Raw genomic sequence first — 20,753 nt, 5'->3', positions numbered from 1 at the left:
GGGCAGCAGAAAGTTTAGACAGCTTCAACTGTGGGAGTCTGTGGTGCAGCTCAAGCGAGAGATCATTTCTAAAATTTCAAAATAAAAAGCCTGTTTTCTGAACTGGAATGGTTCTGGATGGATGTATTTGTGCTAAGTGTTTGGAACGCTGCCCTCACCTAGTACGATTCAAAGACGGGGTAGTATGGCTCATCTCAATACACTTCATACAAACGAGACACAGAAGAGACCATGTGGACTGAGAAACAGAAGGTTCATCCACCCAAGCAATTCGTTATTTAGGCATTGGGAAACTTAAAATAATAAAGTACTGACGTGTTTTCTCTATCAACTTGAGCCATGGCTGCCATATGCCCAAAAAATTAAAAACAAGATTATTTTTTTTTGGTTTAGGTAGAAATTCTCCCTACTATTTTTGCAGCATATTGAATAGTAAACCTATGATAGAAGAATTAAACCATTTCTGGGAATTACTTGTGCAGATAAGGCTACAGCCATGTCCATTATACTACTGATGGCTGGGAAAATCAGATTACAGAGAATTCCTCAGGTTCTTAAGATAAAAGTCCCTCTATTGAGAGTATCTTGGAATATCAATGATTGTTAAAACCTTGCATACCATAGGCTGAGAGGTAAACATGACTTTTCACCAACTTGGATGAGTAGAGTTCTGAGGATCTCAAAATAAATGAAAAAAAATCTATTTGAAAAATACGGTTTACTTAGAAAATTGGAAAAATGTATTTGAGTGGTCTTGTGCCTTTGATCTGCATTACCTGGATAATGATGGTCAACGTATAACTACGATGGGGAAAGTTCAGTATCAATGAAAATGAACGTTGAGTTGACTGAATATTTCTTCAAGAACATTAGCCTTATTAACATTATATGTTAGTGGCCTATAGTACCTGATCAGTACAACATATCTTTATTGTACAAGCAAAATCTGTTTGTCCAAAAAGCAGCATATTTGTTTGTTGAAAAAAGATTATATTTTAAAATGAAAAAGGTCTATTAAGTTTTGCTGAACTGCCAATTACTTTAGAGACCATGCAAATAAAAGATGTGTTTCATTTGAGCTGGTGCACAGTTATTTGAAATAAAAAAAAAAGTACTGGATCCTGACAATCCATTTCAAAGTATCATAAGAAAGTCTGATAAAGCTTTTTTACTTAATGGTGCTTTGATGAACTGCTAATTGACTTCATCTCTGAGGTCACATAAGGTCAGGAGAAAATAAACTGAGTAAAGTGCTCCAGCCAGATTAGTTTATACGAAAAGGTAAATGGAACTCTTATTTGGAGTAACTAGATCTTTCCACTACTAATGATTATATTAACAAGCGCTCACTTAAACTAATTAAAAGCTCTTAATGTGGAAAAACACACCACCTAGAAAACACACTTTGAAAGAACTAGCTGGAGCACTGCCATCTCAGCATTTCCACATGCAAGGAGCAGGGGAAAAAAAAAGAGTGGATATAAACAGTACTGTATATTGTTTTAATACAGCCCTTGTATGGAAGTTATACCCTTCAGTGACCTTCTAGTATTGTATCAGCTTGCTACATGCATGTCTTCGTAGTCCAAACATGTGTGAAAGAGACCATTCGTCTACAGAAGGTAGGATTTCTTTTTGTTGTCGCTGGAACTGGGACAGCAGACATGTATATTTGCCACATTGCAAATAAAAATATTACTTCAACATAAATCACATAAAGGACAAAAGCTTTGATACGTCCAGGGTAAAATTTACCATAAAGCTATAGAATAATTGATGACATCTTCCACACATGCTTTTGGTACCCAGGCATGAGCCAAAAGCAGTGCACAAAAGCTTTCATATGAAAAATGAAAATAAACTAAGGAGTGCCAATGATGATGACTTAAAAGAAAAAAAGAAAAGATGGTGTAGAAGGAAAGGCATCCTGCCAAACATATTAGAGATATAAAGGATGAGCTTGGAAAAAGGGGGACAAAAGAAAGATGGGTTGTGATAAAATACAAAAGAACAAATACAAACAGATGGACAAAGACATAGGTCCACTGAGGAATCTGGTACGAGGTTTGCTACTAGATTTATAGGTCACTCTCTCAGACGTTTGGTGGAAAACCGTCCAGCCTGCAAATGAATATAAAGGGAAGAAAACAAAGACACTTATAAAGTACAAATAACTGTGATCAGATGTCCTATACCATCAGTCAAATCAGCTTTGTTAGTTAATCATCCACATCTCCATTTTAGCCTTGCCAAGGAGGAGTAAGTTAATTGACCATATGCAAAAGGATGCAATAACAGCAGAAGAGAATAGATATTCTGTAGATTAGTTTGGTAGGATGTGCAATGTTGAGCAAGGTATTTTAATCATCATTATAACTTTCAATATATACTGCACACATTCAGTCAAAGTCTAGGGAGCTGTCGGAACTCAGGACTGGATAATAATACAGCCTTGATTGACACCTCTATACCTTAGACATGATGCCAAAATCATGCAAGAATTAACCCTTCTGATGCTGGTAGCTTAGCTTTCCCCACTTCATCATATTTGTATTGACGCAGATGAATTAGTACTTCATAATGGAGAGCTCTGGGCCTACCAGTATCAAGGGGTTAAGAGAAAATAGTATGAACCAGGAGAAACAAAGTTAGTCTTCTGTCTATTGTCATTTTTTTCCAGATCTCAATAAGTCAGATTCCACAAAAGGTTAAATCTGGATAAGTCACTGTTCGTAAAGGAAAAGGCATATTGTTCCCTAAGAAACAGGGATTCTTCTGCAGTACTGATTTATTTTATGCTTTGGGAAGTCTCCTATTTATTTTTGCTCACCTAACCTTCTGCTATGCCTAATTTTTTAAAGTTAAGTCAGTAACTTGCATTTACAAGGCTTGCATGCCTACATTACTAGTAAAATAAAGTTCCTCCTAAATCATGTAAATTTGAAGTGGTATGTACTAATATTGGTACGTGCTGGAAGACATGCTGAACTGTAGGCACATAAAATCACCTTGGCCAGAGCTTCCATGCGCATTGCCTCCTTCGGTGGCTAAGCCGGAGCAGATATCAGAAGACAAAGAAGCCTTGACTGAGCAGGGTTGTTGTGTCTGAACTGAATTTCCAAATGTGGCTGATGTGGAGGAAGTTACTGCTGTTGCTTCAGTTGAACCAGCATGAGTTTTAGTTGTTTCTTTTGGGAGAGACTCTTTGCAGACTGACAGATTACCTAAACAAACAAAATTGCAAATGCCACCATAAGGAAACTACTACAGAAAAATCAACCTTGTGTAACTGGTGGTTTGCCACTGAGAGGAGCAGCAACATAAAATTCTAAAGAACTGGTAGAAACATACATCTTTATGGGTAAAACTGCATCTGAAAAGAATTGACTTACCTCTCCCCCATACCTGCCCAGCATCTGCAGGATGAAAAGCCAGCCCATCCAATAGGGTTAATGTTTATGCAATGTACTTAGTGCACTTTTCAGAGACGGCTGTGAACTCAAGAAAAGCATTGTTCTAAAAGGTGAGAGTTGCAGAAGTGCCTCAATAGGAGACAGAAGATGGTCTAGAAAGATGGCGCGGGATTAGTGAGACCCTACACTCAACTATGGAATGTGAAAGGCAGTGGACAAAAGTGGAGAACGAGTGAGTGAGAAGCAAAGGGAGATGAACAGAAAGTTAGAAAGGCAGGACTGAGAAAAAATATCAGGTTTTAAAACCAGAACAACTTTGAAATTAACTTGGGAGATGGAATGGAAGCTAGCAAAGGTGAGCGAGGATGGGAGTGATATAATCAGAGTACGTCTGTAGTAATATTAGAGACCTCCTGAAGCTGCAAAAGGATTTAAGAGGGCCAAAGAAGCAGCAATTTCAATAGTCATGAAGGAGAGTGATTAAGGCAAGAATAAAGGATTTATTCAAAGTCAGGGAAGCTGGTCAGCTTCCTACAGCTTAGTAGGAAAAGGGAAAATGACTAGACAGGGAGAGGCATGAGGGAAAGTGTGCAGCAGAGAAGCTTAAAGATGAGTGATAGTGGAGACAGAATTACGTGACAAGACATTTTAGGCAGAAAGCAGCTCTGACTTTCTGAAACATTCAGGTAGTGAGGAGGCGGTATGCTGATGTGAGCCAAGTTAAGGGAGAGGTCAGAGTGGGCCAAGACAGAGAGAGGGGTGTTGTCGGCACAGAAGGAAGGGGAAAGGGTAGAGGCAGCCAGGAGATGGCCTACACACCAAAAACAGATGGACAGAAGTGTCAGATACCATCCCAGGGAACTCCATATCAGAAGGAAGGAGGAGGTAAGGTGTCCACCAGAAATAAGCAAAGGAGTCACTAGAATGGGAAGGTTTAAAACAGAAGAGGAGTATGCTGGAGACACTGACAGATATAAAGTGGATTCTGGCATGTCAGTCTTAACTCTGAATGTCCCTGCTTTTGCTATCTTAATTTAGATTATGTTTTTTTGTAAAAGAAAATAGAAGTCTGTAATTAAAACTGACATAATGCCATTCGCATTGGTACAGAACTGCAATCAATGGAAAGAAGATCTATAGGATTTGAAGTACACCACTAAGAGAAGAGCTAGTCTGCCATCACAGACTTCAAATGAACAAAGTTCAACAGGAATAACTCACATTCTGCTGCGGGAGAATTGGGCACTGCCTATCTAAGTTCCCCTACTCAATTACTATTTTATTACTTTTCCAAACAGATAATGCCAAAGACTAACTGTTGTTGGTCATGCCATCCTGATCACAGATTTCACATCCAAATTAACAAGTATTAAAAAAACCTCTCAACATCTATCTGAAGTGCAAGGCATCACTCACAGCTTTAAATGTTTTTTTGGCAAGTCCAGTCCAATCTTAGAGCATCTTTTACAAAAGAAAAGATCACAAAATGCTATACGCTCAATGCAGACTAACAGTCTCTAAACGGTGAATACAAACCTGGATAAATTACCTTAGGGAGAAAGTCGGGGAAAACAAATGGATTTAGGTTCTATCCCAAACTAAAACTGAATTGTGACATTGTTACTTTATTTGTCAAGCACTGACAGCATGCTCGATACCTACTGTGATACACCCAGGCCAGTTGGGTACAATAAAGTAGTAGAAGGCAGATATACTGGCCATTGGATTAGCAGTTTTCTGTTCCTTGACTGACCAGAGCAAGGGCTGCTCCAGACTAATGAGAACACTTGACTCCAATTAACCTGCAAAGAGTCAGGCAAAGCCATTAAGGTAATGTGAACACCTGACTCTAATTAAGGCCTTTTTGATACTATAAAAGGGCTCACTCCAGTCAGGCTGGGGAGAGGAAGTGCGGCTGAAGGGCTGATTAACGAAGACACCCTCAGGCCATCAGTAAGGGAGCCCTAAGATAAGGGTGAAGAAGGGAGAAGCAGGAGAGCTGTGGGGAAGTGGTCCAGGGAAAAGCAGCAACTCTGGCAGTGAAAGGTCGGCTGCCAACAGCTGCTACCATTAGGGTCCCTGGGCCGGAACCTGGAGTAGAGGGCAGGCCCTGGATTCTTCCCCCGCCACCCCAACCCCAACTTGCCACTACAGAAGCACCTCCTGGGAAGGGAATACAGGCCCATCAGGACAGGAGGCTAAACTGTAGTGAAATAAGCCTCTAGGGACAACAGAGACTGTGGGAGTTCTCTACCAACCTCCTTGACGGCTTATGATGAAAAGGGCTCAGTAAACTGTAACCCTGGCCCTAGAGAGAGAAGGGCTACGTGGAGGGTCACAGTGAGCCACTGAGGCTAGCATAAACCACCTAGAAACGCGGGGCCCACGGGGACAAGATCGGAGCTCTGCCACACTACACACAAAATACTAACTGTTTCAGAGGAATAAAATCTGCACTAGGTAGTTATGGAACAGCTCGTGAATAGGGAAAACATTTCTTTCCAAACCTGAGTCAGAGGTCAGCTTATGCCCTGAAGCATGAGGGTTTCTATCACCTCAAAAACTCTTGATTATTTTTTGTTTGTTTTCAATTCTGCCTATTTTAATGCTGGGCGTTTTTTTCTACCCATATAAATGTACAATGCTTTTTTTGGAATCCTGTGGGGGTGGTGATGGATTATATCCAAGTAACCACACATTACCGCTATTTTGTTTTCTTCTTATCGCATTACTGCTGGTAGAATATTACCTTCTCATGTAACCAAGCATGAGTTAATGCAGGGAAGCCAGGGGATCAGAAAGGGCAGCTGCAGTAAGAGGTGATCACAGAAAGATCTCTTAAAAGTTGTCTATGGTATGATGTTTCAATCACCATAATAAATTTATTATTATTTAACCTCTCATTGCCTTCACTCGAATTCAGTATAATTACCTAGCAGGTCAGGGACAGAAAATAAAATAAAGGCACTCCTTATATTTAATGGGAAACAAAGTTTTAAACCAGTGGGACCTACTTGTATTGGAAGGTGCAGTTTTGAGCTGCTGAACCAGAGGATTCAATAGTTTCCCAGCTTTTAATTTATTTTTGCTGGTTCTTCGCCGGCGGCCAGTTGGTGGGACTGAGTGAAGAAAACCCACGTTGGGTGGCAATGGTTTGCCCAGCCGGACGAACAAAGCCTCTATCTCATTCTTCTGTTGAGTCTGCAGTTCAGCAATTTCTTTCATGTGCCTAATAAAAAATAAAATAAAAGGACCTCATGCTAGCTACTTGTATGAGAAAATGCCAGACCCAGATTTCATTTACATTTACAGTTACAAAGAAAACCCCAACATGTTATACAGCAAGCTATTCCTCATCCAAGAGCGTGTACATGTGTAAACACGCTACATATGAAATGATATCTAATCCTGTATGCACAGACATGAAGGAAATGAGTTTCAATCCTCTGCTCTAAATTTGCTCTTCAAGTATTAGGTTATACAGAGACTCCTACAGAAAGAGGATTTTTAGAATCCAAAGTGAACATGATTGGTTTGGAGACAAGATCTGAATTTAACTCAAATGTTTCCAGTACTTCTGTCCCTTCAAACCAGTGCCCAAAAAAAGTTCTCTCTAGAAGTATAGTTAATTTAACTGAGAGAAGCGCTGCAGGAAAAAAAGCAAAAGTACGTGTTTAAATTAACAGTGACACAAGAACCTGGATGGCCACGTTCTTTATGATGCAGGATGGATTGTATCTAAATACCCTTTGAACACACATTGACTTGTTTTCTATAACACCCTTATATTCCAATTTAAATTCTAACTTTACAGTAAGATTGGGAACCAGTGCTCCCATTTTTCTCCCATCACATGCTTAGAGAAAAAGAATCATGAGTAAATGGACAGGTCTGAGGACTAGCCATGTGACAGAGTTTCATTTCAGGCTCATCACTTCACACCCAGGGCAGTAGTTGGGCTGTTAACATTTGACTGCTCAGGGGTTGAGTGTGAGATGAGCTGGATGTCTCCATCTAGTTCCTGTTGGACAGGTATCTACTTAATGAGTCCAAAGGCAATAGTTGAATTGAAATAAGCCTGAACTAGCCTCTAACCCCAAAGATTACCCAGGGCCGAGGCACTCTGGAAAGGGTATGTGGGGAAAGAGCTGCACTACTACTACCTATCCCATACCAGGAGAATTCATTCTTTAGGGTTTTCAATCCAGCACCTTTAGGGATTATTGAATTTACTTTTAAAAGAGAACAATGCCACTGAGAGGGAAATGGCACCCATTTTGCACAGCACCCATTTTGCACAGCATAGCAGGTATGAAGCATTTCTCCACCTTGAATAAACTGAAAGGTGCTCGAAAGATGAGTTTAGTAATAACTGGCTTTCTGGAGTTACTGCTCATGCAATCACCTCACTGAAGAGGTCATGTTATCTGTGACACGCTATCATGTTCTATAGTGTGGGAATTACTTTTGGGAGACAGCACTATAAGCAGCATGCTAAGAGATGCCAATTGTAATTTAATTTACTATTTCAGATGCATTTTGATAGCAAGAAGTACTTTATACAAGGATACATCAAACTGCTTGGACGAGGAGAGTGAATTTAGATGTAAGTTGCAAAGACGACAATTTTTTATAACCCCCTGTGCTTATGATATACACAACCCTAACACTCGCCCCCACCCCCCCAAGCAAGTCGTCTTCTGCTTGTGTTTACATTAGAAAAATCAGGTCTTGATTACTGCGGTTTTGCTAGAGAGCCCTACAGACCACTGTATATCTAGCAGGTTTATGATACCACAAGAGAGAGAGACTGTCGTCTTAGCACGTGAGTACATGATGGTTTTATTGTATTTCTTTTAGTTACACTTGTTTAAAACTGGGTGGTCTGTTTTATTAACACATATTTTATTAAAAAAAGCCTTTTCAGGTCTTAATATTTCATAAAGCAGCAAAAAAGGATACAAAAGCCACTTTCCCCAGACCCATTTTGCAGGTGACATTCAAAGCTAGTTAGAAAAGAAAACAAGCAGAGATAATTAAGGAAAACTAAAAAAGGAGGATCCGGTTATTGGTGACTCTGACTGAAGAAGGTGGTACCTGACAAAAAGAAAAACAACATCTTGCTTAGGGAGAGATCCAAATCCAAACCTGGCTACAGACACTGCCAAAATGTAGGTAAATTTGAATCCAGATCTGAACTCTGCAGCTCAGAAACACTCCTCCCTCCTCTATGACAGGATCATGAATATTTCTCCCAATTAAATCAGAAGTTGCAGTTATTATAAAAACAAAACTTTTTTAGTAAATGGGCTTTAGCAACAAAAAATATCTGCTTTTCGCATGGGGAAATCCCAAAAGGTCCAGCTAAGAAACCAGATTATTCCTGATTATCTTCTATTTGCATTGAAGTAACATCTAGAGCTCTCAGACTGGGGCTTCATTGTGCTGGGTGCTGAACAAACATACGGACATTTCCTGCCCTGAAGTTAACTGAGTTCTTTGATTAGGAAATTGGGGCTGGACCCCTCAGTGAATTGGTTCTCTCTGGCTCAGAACACACACATATAGGCTTTCGAGGTATTTTGGTATTTTCACGTCTAACTGGAACTAAGGCCATATCTATGCTGCTGCAGCTCTGTTGCTACAGTATAGACACTTCCTACATCATCAGCATGGGGTTTTCCATTAATGTAGTTAACCCATCTCTCCGAGAGGCAGTCACTAGGTCGACAGAAGAATTCTTCTGTCAACCTAGCCATGTCTACACCGGGGTTAGGCCACCCTAACTATGGCGCTCAGCGCACAATATTTTTCACAGCCCTGAAGTGTGCAGAAAGGCCAATCTACTTTTTTAAGTGTAGACCAGGCCTAAAAAATGCAAAGGTGAATAAAAAGAAACGAATGATTAAGAAAAGTTTGGGTTCTGTAACTGCCACCATGTGATTTGGGTTCAGTATGAATTTTGCAGGAAGGGGTGGTATTTTTTCCTGAATGAATTTACTCATCGATGCTGTACACACACAGTTGTTTACTATGTGTAGAGATGCTTTTTAGGTAGTCTAAACATGTGTCAAGTATCCAGAATTGTTTTAAAATCCAACATACTTCTCTCTCAGGTTCTGCAGTTCTTTCTTCATATCTGCATCTTCAAATTCTGAGTCATTGTCGCTGCTCATGTAGGATGACTGCGAGTGGAAGGATGTTATATTGATAGTGGGGATTTTTGTTCCCTGACCATTAGGCGAATCAGGGCCTGGTGAACTAGTCTTTCCAGATCTTTGCAGAAGAGAAGCTGGCTTTTTTGTGTTGTCATTGGCTGCAGTACTGCTCTGCGGGGACAGCTGAGCAGCAACAGACTTCCTTCGGAGAGACTCATCACCAGAATCACTGGAACCATGGTCAGAAAGGACATCAAGAAAAGATGCCGTTTGCACTCGCCGTACTGATGTTTTCAGGTCTGGGCTTGAGGGAAGCTCATCCAAATAAACATCTGGTGGAGCAGAGTACCTTAAGCAATGTGGCGATGTTAAAGTTAATTCATCATGGGTACTGATCACTGAAAACCTGCCAATAGTTTTGGCTGGTGTACTATTACCATGCACTTCAGACTGTTTTCCATAGGAACCAGGGTCTACAAAGTCATTCCTTTGAAGGTTATTTATCTCCCTATCTGTTGTAGAAGTCTGTATTAAGTTCTCTGTAAGTGCAGATGAAATTTTGATCTTTGCCTCCTTATTCCTTTTAGAAGTTTCCATTTGTTCAGGTATGGTTGATGATGCAGGAGCAACCTGGAAAAAGAATGAGGGAGATTAATTTTGAGTGTAAGTGTAGCAGACAGGCATACAACTATTAATAGTTTCACATTACCTGAAGACCTTTTGTTGTAACAGCAGAAGTTGAAGAAATGTTTGCTGCTGAACCTGTTTCATAAACTGGAAAATAAAAAAAAAAATTACTGATTACATGTCTGGATGGAAAGGTTTTAGCCTAAAAAAGGGAAAGCAACACTAGATTCAATATCCATTGTTAAATAAAATTTGCATTGGAACAATGCATAATTCAACAGCAAATCTATATAATTTAGACCATAATTAGGATATCAAATGCAAGATTTACTAAAGATATTTTAAAAGCCATACTGCAGGTACTATAAAATATCCCTTAGTAGAAATTCAGACTCAATGCAATGATCTGGGCAGTCCAGATAAGGATAGGTCTGAAAAAGTTCTGAAGACAAAAATCGGATGGAGATTTAATTGTGTATTGTATGCAGAGTTCAAGTTACAAAGGTACTTTTGAGGTCTGCAACAGAGAAATAAATGTCTGAACATGTCATTGAGCAGTGTGTATAAGGCAAGCAGGACTGGACCATAACCAGAGTCTTTTTTCACATCCTTCACTCGGATCAAATTTGAACAACATGTTGAAGGTGGTAACTACAGACTCAAATAATGGTCATTTGGACCACAACAGCACTATATGAAAAGAAAAATATTTTCCTGATGACATACAAAATAGAACTTAATCTCCAGGACATTATGCTTTTTCATAGTTAAACCACTGAATGGAAATCTTTCAAGAATGCAGAGTTAACATAAGGTAAGAACGTCATTTTGCAGTTCTGAAATCATGAAATATATGCATCTCTTTATGGCATATTGAAATTCATATTAAAACCTAGGGCAAAATTCCCCTCTCCTCCTGGTTTTAGACTGGGGCAACTTGAATGAAATTTCCAGTGATTGACATCATTCTAAGAACAGCATCAGGGCTCCTTAATATTTAAGTTAGGAAGGGATACTTACCCTACAGTGATGGGGTTCTTTGAGATGTGTTAGGGTAAATCCACTGAAGGTGCACACATGCCTCCTGCATGTGAAGTTGAAGGTTTTTTTTCAAAAAATAGCAGTGTCTGTCAGGGCCATGCATGTGCCCTGTGCCTCCTTGTGCAAGGGCATAGACCCTTCCTCAGCTCCTTCACAATTCAAGGGCTGTGTTACCATAAGGACTCTGAAAAGCTACGATGAAGGCTGCATTGTGGCAGTCACAGATCCATAGTGACAACATTTCAAGGAACCATGGCTACTGTAAGGTAAGTAACTAGTCTTTCTTTGCGTATGTCAGTGTGGAACCCTCCGTGGGCCACTGGTGAGCAGAATCCCCCCGGACAGTGGGAACAAGGAATTACAGCTGCATCAGTCAAATAGCAATTGAAGAAGAACATCTGACTCGCCTGCCACCTGAAGGGTAAGTGATTCACAAGAGTCAGTGGGTTGCTCCATGTTGAATGATATCAGAGGCTGGAACATTCCTGAAGTGGATGGAAGATGCTCCCTGTGCGCCAATGGAGAGGCTCACCAGCCAACTGAGGGCATTTGGAGATGTTTGTGGTGAGATGGTTTGGTATTTCAATGGGCTGGATATAGTTACAAAGAGGCGGTGACACTGCTGAAAGAGCTTGGTCTTGTTAAAGTAACAGAACAAAGCTCTAGACACATCTAAAGTATGCAGCTTCTTTCTCCAGCCAGCAAGGTGATTCATTGGTTCAGGTGGAATTTGGAAAACACCTTAGGGATGAACATGCAGTGTGGTCTCAACATCACCTTTTCCTGTGGAAGGACGTGTAAAGAGTTACTAGGGCATGGAGCTCACTAACTGTCTGTGCCAAGGTGGTAGCAACCAGAAAATCCATCTTGATGGTAAGGAGGTGTACTGAGCAGGCTGACAGTGGTTCAGAGGGAGGGTCTGTGAGTTTTAGGAGGACAGTGTTGAGGTACCACATGGGAGTCGGGTCACTAACCAAAGGGCAAATATGAATAAATTTTGATATCATTAGATGAGAGAAGACAGGAGTATGATTGTACTGGAGCATGACACACTTACATTGCCACAAGGCAGACCTGGAGAGAGCTAAATGCCAATCCAGCCTGTTTCAACTACAGCATATAGTCTAGGCTCTTTGGTATTGGAATGTCTACTGGTTCTAGGTCTCACTGGGCTACCTGTATTGAGAACCTCTTCCTTTCTGAAGGGGAGATCATCCTAGTGGATGGCTTCCTGCTCTGTGTAAGAATTTCCTAAATCTGTAGGGAGCAGTCTCTGTCAGCAGTGTTCAGCCAGCCAACCCCCAAGCTGTCAGGTGCAACAATCAGGCGCAGTATCTGAGCTTGGCTCTGAAATACTATGTCTGCGCAGACTGGGAGGTGTATAGGAGACTGCCTGGATATCCGCAATAGGTCTCACAGCCAAAACTATCTCTGCCAGGAAAGGACTAATAGTGTGATTATAGACTCATCTTGCCTGATCTAGGAATCAGTGGAAAGGCATATAGCAGTGCTCGAGACCAATGGAGGAGAAAGGCATCTGGTAACAAGTCCAGGTTCATGCACTCTCTGAAACAGAATTTTGAACATTTGGTGTGGTCCTCTGTGGCAAACAAGTCCATTATGCGAGTTCCCCATTGACTGAATATGATGGACTTCCAGAGTGAACACTCATGTCTGGTTATCGGGTGTTGGCTCAAGAAGTCTGACAGGTTGTTGCTGACCCCGGTAGGTGAAGTTCCTACAAGGTTATCCCTGAGAGGTGGGAGGGTCCCAGAGCTCAGGCTGCAGCCTGAGCCGCTACACAGTAATTAAATATCCCCTTAGCCAGGGCCCTTCAGACTCAGTCAACTGGTATTAGCCATTGTGGGTGTTTAATTGCAGTGTAGACATACCTAAGGAGTCCTAGTTGAAAGAATAGGGACATGATGTATTCTAAGGCTGTTACAGTCTCCTATCAGTGAGTCATCCAGGTATGGGTAGATGTGGATTCCATGCCTCCATAAATGTACTGCCATTACTGCAAGGCATTTTGTGAATACTCTTGGTGCTGTGGAGAGTCTGAAGGACGGAACATTGCATTGTTAATAGTTGGGCCCCAGTGTGAATCTTAGGTACTTTCTGTAGGCTGGATGAATAGCTGCACCTCTATCCTGATATAACATTGTCCTCGGCAACCAAAAAATCTTACCGTGCTATAGTTGAAACCGCGTTCTATCGAACTTGCTTTGATCAGCCAGAGTGCGCAGCCCTGCCCCCCTAGAGCACTGCTTTACCGCGTTATATTCGAATTCGTGTTATATCGGGTCGCATCAGATCGGTGTAGCGGTGTATATGGAAGTACACATCCTGCAAGTCAAACGTCAAGAACCAGAATTGTACTTGGAGAGATGGCGTATGTATTAAATGAGTCTCTTCAGGTCTAGGATTGGACGAAGGCACCATTTCTTTTTCAGAATGAGAAAATACCAGGATTACAGCAATGCTATATTCATGAACATGCAGACTTCAGCATTAAAGAAACGCCAGCTAGTTCAGAATGCTGAAGCACCTCTTATCCCAGTAACACAGGCTACCATGACCACGTCAAAGGACTCTCCACTGACCGCAGGGGAGAGGATTCTCTGCTTGAAGATGGGGAAAATATATGTCCCAGTGATAGTGAGAAGGGATATGCGTCCTCCAGATGTGATGCTGAGGAATATGGGTGCTCTCAGTATCAGGATTTGTTCTGGTACCATAAGGTGCTTCAGCACCAAAGACAGTCTTGGCTTTGCCAGAGATGCCTCCTCTGAAGTAGGGGTCAACACTGAGAGGTGCATCATTGGAGCTGGGTGCCGGAGGACTCCATATCATAGGCTGCTCTGTATCACCAGCTCTCAACAACAAGCAGAAGTTTTACATGGTCTGTCCTTGTGGGAGGACACTGAGTTCTGCTTGGAGTTTCTGCTTCTGTTTGGAGCTACCCCTCTTGGTTCTGGAGGTGTTGGTATTGGTGCCAGGTCTTTTCTCTGCACTGTCTTCTCCACAGCGGTCTTTGGTGTGACAAGTCTGCTAGACAGGGTGCTGGATGACAGTGGCTCGTTGCTAGCCCAACTCTGGAGCTGGTCTCCTCAGGTTCTGAGGAGACCCTCATGGAGTGCTCCAAGAGATGAAGCTTAAACCTGATGTCTCATGACATATGCATCCTAGTGGAGGATGCAAGGCACACAAAACATCGGCTCAGTATAGTGAACTCACCTGAACAGCAGGAACACCAGCTGTGTTCATCTTTCAAGGTAATTAGTCCAACAGGGCGTGGAGCCTGTAGGTTTTGAGGCCACCATGTCAAACAGCTCTGTTTGCGTGTTCTTGCAAGGGAACTGTACAGGAGGAATCTAACTGTCAGTGCTCAGTCCAGACAAGTTGATCTATATCATGGAATATCAGGGTTGGAAGGAACCTCAGGAAGTCATCTAGTCCAACCCCCTGCTCAAGGCAGTTGTATGTCAGAGTCAGAAGAGTTGTGAAGGTTTGTGGTAAGTTTTTGCAGAAAGTGTAGCCAAAGCCAAGAATTGGTGGGGTCAAACACTTCACTGGTTCCATGTTGCTGCCACGGGTGGTAAGAAGGTATTGAGGGAAAGCTGTGGTCACCCTACCCTTTACACCTCATACAGGAGCATGAGAAAGCACAGGATGCATATGTGGCCCCAAAGGACACTAATTAAAAAATTCTCTAGTCTCACATGCATGAGGAGCATGTGCACCTACAGCGGGATCCACACTGACACATACTTGAAGAACTGTGTGTTACTCTAACAGCAGCAGGAAATGTGGAACTGAGCTGAAATTTCCAGAATGCTTCATCCTTAAAGGGGACAAAATCTTCCTGGACAGGAAACTCAGATTAGTTACACATTCTGAACAATTTTAGTATGGACTGCTGTGAAAAGTGTCATGGAATCTATCAAGAGCTTAGTTGGAATGGAGTATGCCTGCCTTGATAGGCCTTAACAGTCATCCTCAATGATTCCTCGAGAACCCTATGGACCGACTCTTCTCTGCAGAGCCTACCCAAAATTCTGCTATCTTTAGGAACTCCATCCAGTGGGGTAAAGGAGATCTGGCTGGCTTTCTGCTCAGTCTGTGAACTGCAAACTTCAAAACACTGTGGGAAAAGTACAGCTTCTCACAGGAAGGCCTCTGTACATCACCCGCTTGGAAAGACCTGCATTGCCTATTTACAGTATTATGTTTAATTCTGTCCATGAGACTGTTTGCTTTTTGTAAGTCTGACAAAAGTGGTGGCAAAACTTGGTTTATTTTTTGTTGTGTGACAGCACCCAGCAGCCCAAGCCAGGTTCAGGTCCCCATTGTGCTGGGTGCGGTTGTGAAGGTTTCCCAAGGAGAGATAGTAAAAAGGGTGCGTGAGCAAAGATCACACAGGATAGTACAGAAATAGCATTGAAGTTAACAATTCAAACTAGTTGTCACTGGTAACTACCTTTTCTGCTCATTTACCCACCTCTCACTTCTGAGGAGCTGACATCGATGCTAGTCGTTTCAGACTTTTCCAACTTTAAGTAAAAGGAAACAAAATATAAAAGTGAATTTCAGTTTAACAACCCCCCAAACAGGGATACACAGTCTCTGGAATTTGCTTCATATTTTCAGCATATCTTAGCACAGACTTATTTAATATACGAATAAGTATTTGACAATCCTAGCGAAATTTGCCACCCATCTTCTTTTTCAGCCACACCTGGGAGGGTGAACGAGGAGGAAGGTTTTAGGAGAAGACTACAACATATACCAGTTGTAAATAGGCACTGAGTTCAGCTATTCAAGTACACACTTATAAATGAGTCTCTTGTGCTTTTTCAACCAGATTACATCCTAATATATATGAAATTTCTATGAAAACTTAAGTAAATTACAATACAAATGTGTTATGTATCTGTTTTATTCTATGGCACACAATCTAATTGGGAGCGCTCAATACTGTAATGTCATTTATAATCCTTTCTATAGAGAATGAGCCTTCAGTACTTTAGAAAACTGGTTAAGTATCATACTGTGATACAGCATGGCCAGAGGGCAGCAGGAGAGGGTTAGAAGGGAGCCTTATTCCCTGTAAGTGGAAGAAAGTTTGCTATAGATTAATTAGAGCACCTGAAGCCAGTCAATGATAAAAACCCCTGCTTCAATCAGACACTGTGGGAGTTGGAGCAGAGAACAGTTTGAAGGAGTTGGAGCAGAGAGGAATTGGTGCTGGAGCAGAGAACAGTTTGAAGGGAAGCAGAGGACAGTTTGGAGAAGTGCTGCAGTGAGCTAAGAAGTCTAAGACCCTAGGTAAAGGGGCACCTGGCTTGTACAGAGGGAGGGCAGGAAGCCCCCCACCAGCTGAAGGGCAGGAGAGGGAAGTAGCCCAGGGGCAGGAAGTGTCAGTTCAAGTGGTTTACCACTATCCTCAGGGCCCCTGGACTGGGTCCTGGAGTAGAGGGTGGGCCCAGGTCCCTCCCTCTCCACTCCCCTCCTCTAGGACACTAGTGGGGCAGTTAACATTCCACTGCAGGGGCAAGAAATGGTGCCCTGAACCCTCCCCAAAGAAGAGAAAGCGCGAGACCCATCAAAATAGTGCCGGCAATTTGCCACAATACACAGCATACAGGGAAACACTTTCATCAGTTGCTTAACTGCTACCACCTCTGTCGAAACGTGGCATGGTTTTAATACTTTGTACAATGAATCCAACTGAAACTACATGAGGAGCAGCTTTATATTTTGTTGGGGGGATATAACTCACTCCAGAGTACTGCTTTCCAACTAGGTTAAATGTCTCTGACCTAGGAGAAAGTGCTAGGGAATTGGTAGTGATTCTAGAGCAGTGTTTTTCAACCTTTTTTCATTTGCGAACCCCTAAAATTTTTCAAATGGAGCTGAGGATCCCTTTGGAAATCTTAGCCATAGTCTGTGGACCCCAGGTTGAAAACCACTGTCCTAGAGAGTTCATGGCCTCAGCGTCTCATCTGAATGACTGCATCTCATTTTGCTCAGGGTCTCTTGTTGGGACACCGAATCATTAATAATTCAGAATGCCTATGGAAGGAATCACCAGCACCTTGCAGCACTGAGGCTTTTCCACAGCAGTCTGTCAACAAAGTGGTGACACAGCCTTCTCCTGCTGAGCTTATGAAAGGAGCCAAGATCCCATCTGGAAGTGGTATAAGCTTTATGCTATAGAGCATCCAGCACTAGCTGGAGTGTTTGAGCAAAGTAAATGCCCACAATATGTTTAAATAGGGTTTTAAATTAAGACTGGTTTAAGAAGGTAACTACGATGATCTACAAAAATGTCCCCACTTTGAATGAAAGTTGCACAACTGGCAGGCAAGCAAGAAAGCATACAAATCTTGTGTTCTGTGCCCCGGGGGCAACTCACTTTTACAGTGATGGCACTATAGGCCATGTCTAGGACCCAAAGTACTTTAGCAGTCTGCTAGAAATCACGGAATTAGTCACTGGGGCATAATGGAAGACAAGGAAAGACGTTATCCTAGCTAGTAGCATGATAATGAATACTAAGCACATTTATATTTATGGGGCACAATAACTTACCTGACTCTAGTTAAGTTATACATAGCTTCTCAGTTCCAGTTCACCTATTAAATTGACATTTCTGTTACAATCATATTGCTAGTATCTACATTCACTGAAAAAAGTGTGCAGAAGTGATGGAGGGCAGGTAGTCAATTTAAATAAATACTTGCAAATTGATCTTGACAAATTGGAGAATTGGTCTGAATTCCATGATGAAATTCAGTACAGACAAGCGCAAAGTACTGCACTGTGAATTGGATTTTTCCTTCCCAACTACAAAATGGGGAAGAACTGTTGAGGTGGCACTAAAGAATCTGGGGGTTGTTGTGGACCACAAACTGAATATGAGTCAGCAATGTGATGCAGCTTCATAAAAGGCTAATATGATTTGGGGCTGTACTAACAGGAGAGTCATTATGTAAGACACAGGAGGTAACTGTGTCTATTTGGCACTGGTGAGGCCCCACCAGGAGCACTGTGTCCAATTCTGGGCACCACAATTTTGGAAGTATGTGGACAAATGGAAGAGAGAGTTCAGAGGAGATCAACAAAAATGAGAAAAAGTTTAGCAAACCTGACCTATGAGGAAAAGTTGAAAAAACTGGGCACTTTTAGTCTTGAGGAAAGAAGACTGCAGGGCAACCTAATATTCTTCTAATATGCAACAGGCTGTTATAAAGAGGTTGACGACCAATTGCTCTCCATGTCCACTGAAGGTAGGACAACAAGTAATGGGTTTAACCTGCAGCAAGGGAGATCTAGGTTAGATATTAGGAAAAACTTGCTAACTATAAAAGGTAGTTAAGCTCTGGAACAGGCTTCCAAGGGAGGTTGTGGCATCCCCATCACTGGAAGCTTTTAAAAACAAGTTGGACAAACCCTTGTTAGGAATGGCCTAGGTTTATTTGGTCCTACCACAGTGCAGGGGGCTGGACTTGACTTCTTGAGGTCCCTTCCAGCCTGACATTTTTATGATTCTATGAGGAACAGAAAATAATATACACAGGCCAAATAGGCAGACATCACCCTCTTTCCCCTATCAAGGCTTAGAAAATGCTCAAAAAGGAGTAACCTCAGTTATCAACTTCACTATGAATATATTTAACATTCTTAAATCACCATGACTTACCACCTCTCTCAGCCTGCTCACTTTAGAAACAGGATGTAAAAAAAGAGAGAAGGAAAAGACTGAACTGAAGGATTATACCAATTTTTGAACCCAAGAGCAAAGTTTAGTTTTCTCTAATGAAAGGCTAGTGAAACACTTGTGAGAGTCAGAATACATGTGACAAATTGAAAATAAAAGCAGTGCTGCACTATGGAAAGCAGTAAACAGAGAACTCAGACAGAAAGTAAGCTACCTGGGCAACAAGCAATATAGAAATGCTTATAGATAGAAGTATCTACATATCCTACCATTGGCTCTTGGATTCTGAACTCTGTTCTGCTGTGGCCAGCGGCTGTAGCATTGTTCAGCATGGCAGACGTTTCCATGGCTGCTGGATTTATGGGTATAAAAGGCACAGTCATAGCCTGACTAGCCAATACAGGGTAAGGTGGCATTGCAGAAGGTACAAGTGACACACGTTGATCCTGAGCAGCATTAGCTTCCTGGCAGGTGTCTGGAACATTAAGGCCTGGTTCTCTTGAATCCAATACAAGTGTGGGAATTAGTTCTTCATTCAAAGGCGGTAAGCTAGCCAACTCGCTCTCACCCTGCTCTACGGGTACAAAGCTGTCTGGTGTCCCTGCTGATGCAGCAGACGTAGGAACACACTCTTGGTACAGTAAATTGCGCAATTTCTCATCGAGGCTTTTTATTGTGTCATCAGCAAAATCAACTCTGGGTGGCCCCTCTCCATCTGACTCTACTGCACAAGGTGGCTGCAGCGGACCGATGCCAAGGCCAGTGCAGGTGACAGGCTGAGACTGGGTCAGCATTGTATGTTGCTGGGACACAGCTACTGGTAGCTGGGGAGGACTTTGAAGCTGAGAGCCTGTCAGACTCAGAGGATCAGACACAACACCCCCAGGAAGCAGCTGGTTCACAAAGGAATGCCGCATTACACCAGGCTGACTGGCCTCTGACACCTGGGGGATCTGTGGCGCAGGCTGGAGTTCCAAGACGACGACATCAGAGAGAGCAGGAACGGGACAGAATTCGGCTCCTTGTGCAGGAACTGTTAGAATTGAGCTGGGTGGCCTGACAGTACAGCATGAGATCTCCACATCAGGAATACAAGAGTCTTCATCCGTCTCCTGCAGCGTTTGCAGGGAGGATTTTGGAGCAAGCTGAGCATCAGAAGGCCCCTCTAGTGAAGCTGCATTGTGGGCAGAAGCATCAGGCTGACTGGACATTACCAGGTGTAGTGGAGGATATTCTGGTTGACCTACATTAGTAACAAACTGTTCTGGGACATGTGGAGCAGTTCCCGGTAGTGTTGCAGCTAAAATTTCTGCCTTGGTCTGTAAAACAGCTGAAGACACTGCAGCAGGAACTTGTGCCAAAGGAGCAGGTGTTCCACAGGGGCTGTCAAATACACTTGTTTGACTAGGAAGCTGGTGACAAAAGAAGACACTAGGTGTGTCTGTCACTGCAGGGCCCATTTGCTGATCATCGGACTGTTCTGGATCTATAAGGAGTAAAAACACTAATTTCACCTTTTACAGGCTATAGAAAGTGAACCATATAAAGTAACCGCAAAATTTCTTAGTCAAGTTTAAATACAGCAGGCCCTGGACTGCTAAATGGTTTTCTGTTAGAAAACTACTAACCCAATATTCAAATAAAGATCTCAAATTGCAGACTAAAGGAAAAAATTCTGTAAAAAGGATGCAGCCTATGGTAAACAGCTATGAATAGAACTTAAATTACATGTCGAACTTTTAACAGAGTTTAAGAAACTGGGACTTTTCTCTAAATAATCAAAAGACTGTC

The 20,753-nt window shown here is 42.1% G+C and overlaps 1 protein-coding gene across 13 annotated transcripts in view; it reads right to left on the bottom strand.

The window, feature by feature from the left end:
* The window catches only part of WNK2 (WNK lysine deficient protein kinase 2), a 192,673-nt gene that overhangs the window by 33,233 nt on the left and 138,687 nt on the right, over positions 1–20,753 (bottom strand). For 10 of the 13 annotated variants that reach the window (XM_050959165.1, XM_050959166.1, XM_050959170.1 and 7 more), the window contains 7 exons: positions 19,232–20,448; positions 15,741–15,792; positions 10,281–10,345; positions 9,519–10,201; positions 6,428–6,642; positions 3,009–3,224; positions 2,023–2,121 (listed from right to left, as the gene is read on the bottom strand). In XM_050959165.1, coding sequence (XP_050815122.1) covers positions 2,023–2,121; positions 3,009–3,224; positions 6,428–6,642; positions 9,519–10,201; positions 10,281–10,345; positions 15,741–15,792; positions 19,232–20,448 — 2,547 coding nt within the window. The remainder of the gene's footprint in view (positions 1–2,022; positions 2,122–3,008; positions 3,225–6,427; positions 6,643–9,518; positions 10,202–10,280; positions 10,346–15,740; positions 15,793–19,231; positions 20,449–20,753) is intronic. The other 3 variants (XM_050959167.1, XM_050959168.1, XM_050959177.1) reach the window with 1 other exon arrangement.

Source organism: Gopherus flavomarginatus, chromosome 6, assembly GCF_025201925.1.
Source record: "Gopherus flavomarginatus isolate rGopFla2 chromosome 6, rGopFla2.mat.asm, whole genome shotgun sequence".
Taxonomy (NCBI): Eukaryota; Metazoa; Chordata; order Testudines; family Testudinidae; genus Gopherus; species Gopherus flavomarginatus.
This window is presented reverse-complemented; position numbering and strand designations above follow the sequence as displayed.